This window comes from Notothenia rossii (assembly GCF_949606895.1).
Source record: "Notothenia rossii genome assembly, chromosome: 3".
Classification (NCBI taxonomy): Eukaryota; Metazoa; Chordata; class Actinopteri; order Perciformes; family Nototheniidae; genus Notothenia; species Notothenia rossii.
The window spans coordinates 12,637,195-12,647,907 of NC_136901.1; the positions used below are offsets into that span (position 1 = coordinate 12,637,195).

At 37.4% G+C, this 10,713-nt stretch overlaps 1 protein-coding gene across 2 annotated transcripts in view; it reads left to right on the forward strand.

The window, feature by feature from the left end:
* The first annotated feature begins 930 nt into the window (after nucleotides 1-930).
* Nucleotides 931-10,713, forward strand: part of LOC307034005 (kinesin heavy chain-like) — a 26,515-nt gene continuing 16,732 nt past the window's right edge. For both annotated transcript variants that reach the window (XM_079672675.1, XM_079672676.1), the window contains exons 1-12: nucleotides 931-1,207; nucleotides 1,383-1,546; nucleotides 3,280-3,367; nucleotides 4,020-4,093; nucleotides 6,106-6,210; nucleotides 6,412-6,460; nucleotides 6,578-6,633; nucleotides 6,864-6,951; nucleotides 7,500-7,624; nucleotides 7,700-7,804; nucleotides 8,639-8,787; nucleotides 10,304-10,452. In XM_079672675.1, the coding sequence (XP_079528801.1) occupies nucleotides 1,421-1,546; nucleotides 3,280-3,367; nucleotides 4,020-4,093; nucleotides 6,106-6,210; nucleotides 6,412-6,460; nucleotides 6,578-6,633; nucleotides 6,864-6,951; nucleotides 7,500-7,624; nucleotides 7,700-7,804; nucleotides 8,639-8,787; nucleotides 10,304-10,452 (1,114 nt within the window). In that variant the 5' untranslated portion in view covers nucleotides 931-1,207; nucleotides 1,383-1,420. The remainder of the gene's footprint in view (nucleotides 1,208-1,382; nucleotides 1,547-3,279; nucleotides 3,368-4,019; nucleotides 4,094-6,105; nucleotides 6,211-6,411; nucleotides 6,461-6,577; nucleotides 6,634-6,863; nucleotides 6,952-7,499; nucleotides 7,625-7,699; nucleotides 7,805-8,638; nucleotides 8,788-10,303; nucleotides 10,453-10,713) is intronic.

Sequence of the window (10,713 nt, forward strand, 5' to 3'; positions counted from 1 at the left end):
CCAATTTGCATCTGATAAAAATACAGATGTTCAAATGTTCCTTGTTTTTCAAAGCACCTGAACTTTCAGCTAGGACCTCTCCTTAATGCTGGCTTGAAAAGTGCCTTTTAAAAAAAGAATTCAATTAAAAAAGAATTCAATTAATTCGGCATGTTGGTGAAGATCAGATGATGTGATGTGATCGAAAGCTCTAGAACAGATCTTGCTAAATGGATAGTGTGGTGAGACTGTTTTTAATATTAGGAATGAACTTTAAACCTAAAAATGCAATATGACGGGACACTTTTTAGAGCCGTGTTATGTTAGCTAATCACTAGCACAATGTGTGCTAGCATGCTAAACACAACGAAGCTGCAGTTTACAATAGTTTACATCACTTTCCATGTCTGAATTGGCTCACATCTCACCTTAAATATTAAAGGAGGACCTCCTGTTTCTTGTTTTGTGCAAGTCACTAAAGAATAGTTGTTATAAAACTAGAAGCCAATGATATCTTAATTTCACCTATAAAAGTCATCTTATCTTATCAAGAACTCATTATATAAATGTTTTCATTGTAAAGTTATATGTATTCCATTATTAATATATAATAAGGGTATTTAAGGATCATTTTAAGGTAGAAACTTGCAAAACTGGGGCTACTTCTGTCATGCTACTGTGCTGTGTTATCGATTACAATAGCATGCATCAAAATGCATTTTGTATTAATAATCTGAATCTGCTAAATAACCAGTGTCCAAAAACATATAGTAGCAATTAGCAGAAGTAAATTAAGAATTCTCTAGCTACTATCTTTCAACCCGCTGTATATTTATGTACAACAAATTATTGCAGGTTTTCATTGTGCGCGTTCACAAGATCAACTCAGTGATGGTGGTGGTGCTGATGCAGGCAGGGCATGGGGGCGCGCCGCGGCACCGTGACAGGAGCGCGCTTCATCGCAAGTCAGGACGCTGCGGCTGTCTCTGCGCATCTCCGAGCTCTGACCGCACACCGGACTCTCCGGATAACACGCACATCAGTCCGCTATTCCGCGTCACTGACACTGTCACCGCTGCAGAGGGAGGCCTGCACGCCCAAGCGAGAGCTCTTTTCCGGGATACAGCGCTGCGGTTGATCCGTTGACTATGGTGCAGCAGAGGATTGGGCTCGGATGAAGGACGCGTTGCGCATTGGATAAACCGGAAACATCCTGAACTACCCTGTGGTGAGATGTCATCCTATTGTGCAAATAATGTTAATCTCTGTTTTGATGCATTCTGAAGTGCATTCAAGGCCTGCTGGTGGTCCCTCAACCACACTTTCTGTGCAAAATCCACTAATCCTCTGTGTGTGTGTATGTGTGTGTGTGTGTGTGTTTGTTTATTTGTTTGTGCCCGCAGTATTGGCCAGGGAGGCGGTGTTAACAGTGCCAGCAGCCATGATGGATGCAGCGGAGTGCGGGGTGAGGGTGATGTGCCGCTTCAGGCCCCTCAACGAGTCCGAGATCAACCGAGGGGACAAATACATCCCCAAATTCAAAGAGGAGGACACAGTGGTCATTACGGCAAGTCTACAAATGCTGTGAAGCTGATTTCGTGTATGTGTGTGTCTGTGGAGCTAAACTACCAACACTGCAGTGATTTAGAGGAGAAAGTCACCTGGAGATCTGCAGGATGGGGGTGCCAAGTGCGCAATAAATCCTGCAGGAGATGTTATGGCAGTCTGAGCATTATATTAAATATTGCACCAAATGATATACATAGACAGTATAAAATCCTCCCTATTCTGTATCAGCAAAGATATGATGTGTTTATGTGTTTGTCGCTACTTTCATGCATTCTAACTTCCGTTAAAGATGTCTTTGTGTGTCTATTTAATTATATAAAGGTTGATGTAATAATACAGAACACTACAGACAGTCAGTACTGTAAACAAAGCACATTTTTAAACATGTACAACTTGGTTAAACATTCCCACTACAGCATGCTGGGCTTCTACCATCAATAATTCAATATTTGATCAGAACATTCATTAAATAACAATCTGTCTTAGCAACTGTGCTTTAGGCATTAACATTTTAGATTAGTTAAATAATATAAAACTGTCTAGAGGGAAAGCGATTACATGGTCAAACACAATGGAGATTTTATGTGTTTAAAATCTAGTAAAATATTTAGAGAGTATATTCAGAAAGATACAATGTCTGGTAAACACTTTTTAATGTGTTTTATAAGGGATTTCTTAAAGCCAATCAGTACAAATCTCTGCTGTGATGTATTTCAAACTCTCGCACCCAAATGAATGTGGAAACAACTATTATTTAATTTTTTATATATTATATTTTGCATTGAAATTGACCAAGACAGACATACTGTTAAGTAATATTGGTTTAAGTAATAGTTTAGAGGAGGGGGTCAAAGGTTAGTGGTTGTTCTCTAAATCGAGGAATTTGTCTTTTTTTCCCTCATTGTTAAGCCTGTAAAAAAAGTAGCGTTGCATCATTATTCAATAAGCCCCCTTATCCTGATTTAGTTCGATTTTCCATCAAAAAAAGGATGCAGGATACCTAGATGTTGTATCTTTCCCACTTGTCTTTGAACACAACCTTATAGGTATGTCTAAAAAAACAAGAAAAAATAGACATCATGGCATCCAGATAAAACTCCTACATTGGGATTAGCTCCTAAAATCTGTCAATATTATCTATTAAACGTACTTCAAAGCAAATATTCAGATGCCCGCCCTCCCCGCTCTGAGAATCAGCAGCCCTGCACGTCCTGCGTTATTCATTCTAATGCATTATCCCCAGAAACCCTTCCTTCTGTGAGGACAAACTGCACCACGTCACCTCCATCAATCAAAGTGCAGAGACATGGTGGAGGCTGCTCACTGGAGTCAGGAGTTCCTTAGCTCCAGACTGGGTGCTGCTGAGAGCTGCATTTCACTAAACCAGGGCTTTTACCCCCTCTGACTGTCGGACAAGGGCAGGAGGAATGATGGGTAGTCAGACTGGAAGCATTGACAGCTCAGGACTAGCTGTTTTATAACACCATAGTGAGAGAAACAAGCATTTTGCAGTTGGATTGAATCATTATTTTCTAATCTTGTCAGTGAAAATCAGCCATTTTGTATGTATTTGTAACACATACAGTTCCTTGCTGTTTTGCAGTTTTATTCAGTAGAATTGTGATATTAAATCAGTAACCAGTCGATGCAAAGGCCAAACATTAAATATGTGCATCTTTATAATTGCTATTCTTTGGTGATGGACACTTACTTGTTTTCTTTGTATTACAGGGTAAACCGTACGTGTTTGACCGCGTCCTGCCTCCCAACACGGCGCAGGAACAAGTGTACGGCCAGTGTGCCAAGCAGATAGTTAAAGGTAGGATTTAACTTTTTTTTTTAGAAACTGTCATCTTTTTTGCACATAGATTTAATCTGTCATTAAAAAAAAAAACATATTTACCATAACAGTAAAGAGACATGGCTTGTTTAGACTTATTGTCACCTTTTTATGTATTTATTTTGAGTGTTATGTCTGCTTTCAAAGAGTTAAAGTGTAGGTTGACTGAAAAATAAATATAAACACAGCCAGTTTGGAAATCATTAACTATTAAGGATAAGAATGAACTTGAATTAGAATCAACCTTATCTGCTTCTAAACAGTAACTCATGCAAACCAAAAACATAGTTACAAATATCTTAATTGAATCAAAACCGTTTGTTAGTTGTTACTCTTAATAAGGTGTTTTTATAATTATAGTATTTCTCTTAAATATTTACATTTAACTTTATACAGCAACAGTGATATTGGCTGATATAAAGGTACAAATCTAAAGCCACTTTAATACTAATAGGAGGAAGATAAATACGTAAATAATGAAAGCATAGACGACCTAATATTGGTATGAAATAAATATGTAAAGTAAGCAGTAATAGCAGTAATATCAGCAGTAATAGTAGTAGCTTAAGCTTTGTTTATATACATGATTGTCATATTTTTGCAGCAGTTTTTCATGCTTGTGTTTTTGCAGATGTGCTGGGCGGGTACAACGGGACCATCTTCGCCTACGGACAGACGTCCTCCGGGAAGACACACACCATGGAGGTGAGGCAATACAATACACAAGATACACACAACACAAACAGAAACCTGCCATTAGTCTTCAGATAACCGAAAAGAAAACGTGTGACAGCAATTCTTTTTATTACTGTGAGGCAATGACCTTTATTTTCTGATGTTTCATCTCCAATCTAGGGATTAGAGCTCAGCAGGCATTGTATAACAGATTTATATCAAACATTAAATCCAGGCTCTTATTCTGATGTGAAATGAAGGAATCCGAAGCCTCAAAGCAGAACAGAAGCATTCAATTAGGTTTGAAATGAGTATGTAAAGTAAGCAGCCATAGGAGTGTTATGCAGCATTTGTTCAAGCCGTCCAGCAAGGCAAACTTCACTCAAGTATTTAAATAGCTTTTAAGGTTTTTCATTTGAGTGGCATTTTTTTATTTTGTATTTATTTGTTTGTTTGCTTGATTATTTATTTATTTATGAATTAATGTATATATTCATGTATCTGTTAATAGGTACACTGCAATTCAATGAACATCAGTATAAATAAGATAACAAAATAAATAAGATAAAAAATGCTGGTGTTAGCAAACATGCTTATAACAAACAAGGAGACAACATTTAAGCAATAGCTCACGACAGGCCGTGGTATATGGTCATTATATCACAGTTAAGGGGCGTGGTTCGGCCCGACGTTGGTTAGTTAGTTAGTTAGTTAGTTAGTTAGTTAGTTAGTTTCGTAACGGACGTAATGTAACTTTTTCTCAGACGTGGAGGGATACATGACTTGTGAAAAGTAACTATAATTCTACCCGTGATCTACACTCATTATATCAAGGCTAAGAACCAATCAGATTGCTTGATTTGACTTGTCAGTTTTATAAATAAGCAATAGCTCACTTCAGGCCGTGGTATATGGTCATTATATGACAGTTAAGGGGCGTGGTTCACAACATACACAAATTGTGCTTCACGTCGGGCCGAACCACGCCCCTTAGCTGTGATATAATGACCATATACCACGGCCTGAAGTGAGCTATTGCTTTTATAAAACGGTTACCAAGTTTGGCAATATGAAAGAAAAATACACACTCTAATTTAAATAGTTTTTATTAGTAAATAATGATGTTCAAAATGAATTAGTCCCTTCGTTAAAAAAAAACATAGTGCGAGGTGGTTGCTATGCAACAACACTAACAGCTAGCGAACATATTAGACAGAGAGCGTTGATCCATTATTTGGCTGTTTATTTACATTAATGTGTATGTTGCTGTTTATTGCTCATCCACTGAAAAACTGTCCAGCATCAGTAGCATGGCTTACGTGGTCACTTGTATAGGTTGAGGTTGTTCGAGGCTGTTGCTTGGCGTGGCGAGAATATTGCTCCACTTTCTCCGGTCACCGAGATTGGGCTTCCAGTAGCTCTGGAGAGAGCTTTCGCACCTGTGGCCACTAACGGTCGTAATTTCTCTGCTTTGTTTCAAGACCCGCATCAGAAAGCTTTTGAATGGTGCTACTTTTCCAGTTGAACAATCCACTCCTCCATAGTAAGGCCACCCCGGAGGTCGAAGTTAACCTTAAATGTTTCCATCTTAAGCTTTGTTAGTTAGTTAGTTTCGTGACGGGCGTAATGTAACGATTGTAGCTTTTCTCAGACGCGGAGGGATACATGACTTTTGAAAAGTAACTACAATTCTACCCGTGATATACGCTCATTATATCACGGCTAAGAACCAATCAGATTGCTTGATTTGACTTGTCCGTTTTATAATCATTAATATATAAGTGGAAAAATACAGAGTGCAAATGACTTCCTCTCGCAGACTAATCCACAAGGAAGGCAGCTTAAATCCTTTTTTTAAATCTCTGATCTCATCTGTAAGAAATTATGCGAAACTCTTCTTCACTGTCTTTAACTTTACTTTGAATTCCACCTTTTAACCCGGATGTTAAACGTTTTTAAAGCTGCAACATGACACCACATGTCGAGAGTCAATCTGATGTGTTTTGGGAGCCTTTATATTAAACATACACTTGTGTTTTCAGGGCAAACTGCACGACCCCCAGCTGATGGGGATCATCCCTCGCATCGCCAACGACATTTTTGAGCACATCTACTCCATGGACGAGAACCTGGAGTTTCATATTAAGGTAAAGAAATCCAGAAGTTGTTTGACACTCAGAAAACCAAAATCAAGATATGCAAAGCTGTAAGAATGATTTCATACTCGGCTTTTAGGCCGTGATAGTCACACACATCCGCCTAATGTACTGGATTAAAGTAAAGGCTACTAAAATAGAAGTTATTCAAATTAAGCAGACATTTACAGTTTGGAGTTCTTTTTTCTGCAGGTTTCTTATTTTGAAATCTACATGGACAAGATCAGAGACCTGCTGGATGGTAAGTAAGACTTTCTATTTCATTTGTTTAAGATTTAAGATGAATTTGAATGATATTTGATCGTATTTCTTTGCAAGAATCCGCATGTGACTTTGGTGCTCCTTGTTCTGTTTGAAGTGTCCAAGACGAACCTCTCTGTGCATGAAGACAAAAACAAAGTGCCCTATGTCAAGGTTTGTGAACTGGACAGCTTCATCTTTGATTTCCTAAAAGCCAGTCATATTATAAATCATGCATTTCATTCATTTGAGACTGTGAAGTAGTAGTGGCTAATGTTAGCACTTTAACTGTAGTCTGGCTGCTGTTAAAGATAAAGTTATACGGTCTGACTTAAGGTATACAATTAATTATAATAAACTAAATATATGGTTTTGATACTTTGTTAATGTTCTGTCTACGTCAGGGTTGTACTGAGCGCTTTGTGTCCAGTCCAGAGGAGGTGATGGACGTCATCGACGAGGGCAAAAGCAACCGCCACGTGGCCGTGACTAGTAAGTGTCCTCATACGAGTTCATAAATATGACCTAAATACATGTTCGTACTGGAAAATAGGTAAGTAATAGGAAGTAAGTTTAGTAAATATGGCAATACAACAATGTACATCTAGTATTAAAGTATTTTTCCTGTTGCATGACAAGTTAATTTTACTTATGTAAATACTGTAAGCTTAATACAAGTTTATTAATAATAACATCTTGCTCACAGTTTTTAAATTAAATGTATGTATTTTTAATGTGCTTTCAAATAAGTAAGTCATAGAAAGTTAGTTTAGTAAAAATGACAATTCAACAATGTACATGTAGTATCGAAGTTAAAGTCTTTTTGGTGGATTTAACTTATGTATAAATACACAAAATAACCAAAACAAATGCAACTGATATATGGAATAGTCTGTATTGGGTGTGGATGAGTAGACATTTCCTGCATGGGTGTTATGCTGTAAAACGAATGAAAGGTACTTAGGTACATACAGTAAGTGTAGAAATGTGAAATAGCTGTGAACCAACTTTACATTTCTGCATTTTTTTAATCTTTCTAGACATGAATGAGCACAGCTCCCGCAGCCACAGCATCTTCCTCATCAACATCAAGCAGGAGAACATGGAGACGGAGAAGAAGCTGTCGGGGAAGCTGTACCTGGTGGACCTGGCTGGCAGCGAGAAGGTAAATCTGAGAGGAATCAGGAGGGTAAAGAAATATAAAATAGATGGTCTGATGTCTAACTCTGTGTCCCTGCAGGTCAGTAAGACGGGAGCAGAGGGCGCCGTGCTGGACGAGGCCAAGAACATCAACAAGTCTCTGTCAGCGCTGGGAAACGTGATCTCAGCTCTCGCCGAGGCAACAGTAAGGCTTTTATAGAAACTCATGATGTGAGGCAACAATCAACACAGGCTTTTTCTCTCAAAGTGGTTCCACATTGCCGAACTACAACATTCAAATGGTCTTACATGTATCTGTTAGGGGGGGGAAATAACATAACGTCATATTGTATAGTAATATAATAATATGAAAAGCCATTCTGCTACGGAGTATTTCTTTACTTTTGATACATTAAGTACATCTAGCTCATTATACTTTGATACTTTTACTTAAGTAACATTTTGTCTTTTTTTAATCCCTCATAGTAAGGTTCATTTTTAGTTAATTTTCTATTTATTAGTTTAATATTTTTAAATTACAGTTATTCTTTTTTTCGGCTTTTGGATTTAAGGCATACAATAAGTCATGTTTCTTTGTTTTTATTTTATTTTTACTTTACATATAGTAGTTTGTAAGGTTAACAAAGTACATGTACGGGCACACTAAATCAATACATTAAAGTAAAACAAATCAATAAGTAACATTTCAGACTTTTTTGTAATGAAATCAAAATGTATTATAGCCCCAAATCACAAGAAATGCCTCAAAAGGCAAAGCGAACAAAAGCAAAGACAAAATACAAACGTCATAGCATAAGAATTATAAGAGCATTATACATCAGCATAAGTATTGCCATGTGATCAAAGCATGTGACTGAAGTGAAATGGAAACTAGGGGATGGAAATGAGTTTACAGGGTGCGAAGAGATGGGTTTTGAGTTTCCTTTTTTTGTTTAATAATCAGAGTATTTCTTCTACATTAAGAGAAACAGTCCTCTCCACATATTTGTGAATTGATCGCGTGGCGTTTATTTCCCAGAAAACCCACGTGCCGTACAGGGACAGTAAGATGACCCGCATCCTGCAGGACTCTCTGGGGGGGAACTGCCGGACCACCATCATCATCTGCTGCTCGCCCTCCGTCTACAACGAGTGTGAGACCAAGTCCACGCTCATGTTCGGACAGAGGTAACAGTAACTGAACATTAAGATACTCGGGGGATCAGAATCTGAATTTAGCCTGGGGGAAAATAGGGTCTTGGCCCAACAGCTGTGCACATACATGACAACCCAAACAAACAATGCAATACAGCTTTAGATACAAATACAGAAATAATATCATATATATATATATATTTAAAACAGTTAGTCAATCAGTCAGTATTCCTTTTCGCTGATTTGAACGTTGCCCCTTTTAGAATTAAATAATTTGAAATATTTATAGCTAAATATAAGAAGTTAAAGGAAAAACGCGTACTAACAAATATAATAAAATCCAATCAAAATAGGTAAATACATTTAAAGTAAAATTGTGAAATAATAAGATATAATAAAAATAACCACATTTATATAAACAATAGATGTTAAAGTAACCATCTGTACAGTGTACAATATCTACACCAAAAATGTCAAATTACACAAAAGTAAACTGTGACTCATGAGGTATATGTCTGACGTCAGTGCTGAAAACAAACAAGCAGATGGCTGTTAGTTTCACACCGTGCATTTTAGTTTATTTCTGTGTATGTATCCCTCTGATGGAACTCTCTACACCTTTTTTATATTGGCCGAGGCTCATTTGTCTTCTAAAACCAAGAGTATTCTAAAATATTGCACTAATTCTAATCTTTATCTAACGTTTTCTTTTTTTTCACACACTTCATTTATGTTATTAGAATGTACTAAACATGGTAGTTTTAAGTTCTGGAAACAAGATAAAGTCACATTTTTCTCATAAATTACCTTCTGTATGAGCCGTCTGAGCGTGTGCAAAGAGGAAAATGTGCCCTGAGTTCTGTACCACAGGCACGTGGTTCAAACAGTTGATGTAATAAAAGATGAAGCAGCGATTTACTGCGCACCATCTGCTCTCTGTTTTTCAGTTTCAGTCCTAATTAAGATTTCCACAAAGCTAAGAAAGGTTGTAATCTACTGACAAATTCAACCCGTGGATTAATTAAAAGAGGACGAGGAATTAAGGACATTTCTGACATTTGAATGTGTGTCCACTTCTGTGAAAACGTATTGTTTTGTTCTCGTTTTCAAAGCAGATTTTTGACTGTATTCAATGACAAAATCATTATGGTGACATCGAATAAAAGATATCTGATTTTCTGAATTATATTTCATGGATATAAGGTCACCTAACTCCATGTTCTAATAGAGTGCCACAGTGACGCGTCCTAAAACCCGGAAGTAAACTCCTTCCGGTTCCTTCGTCAAAAACCAATGCAATTTCTCCATAGGATTTGGGAAAATAGCTGGAAATAAGCTCTGTGGTTGACACACATTTAAGAGACCCATTGCTTTTTGTCGAAGGAACCGGAAGCGGTAAAATGCTAACTTACTTCCTGGTTTTAGGAAGCGTCACTGCACCACTCTATACTAAACGATTCAGGCTATACAGTTAATTGGATAAAAACAGTTTGGGATAATATATGTTGCCTTCCATCAGATTGACCTCACACTTTTTATGTTGTTTTAGAGCCAAGACCATCAAGAACACGGTGTCTGTGAACCTGGAGCTGACGGCTGAGGAGTGGAAGAAGAAATACGAGCGGGAGAAGGAGAAGAACAAGAACCTGAAAACCATCATCCAGAGGCTGGAGGCCGAGCTCAACCGCTGGAGGAACGGTGAGCGAAAAGCTGCAGATTCAAGAATAAAAACTAAATTCATTGTTTTAGAAATGTGTTAGTCTATTTCAGGGATGAATACACGTTTTCTTTAAAGTGGTCCTTCATTTAGCGCTCACTTTTCTTTAGTCACTTGCAGATATTTGGTTACTTTACTGTACTTATTTTGAGGTACTTTATACTCCTACTCCACTACATTTAAAAGAGAAATAATGTAATTTGACTCCACTACAATTATTAAACAGCTTTAGCTACTTATAA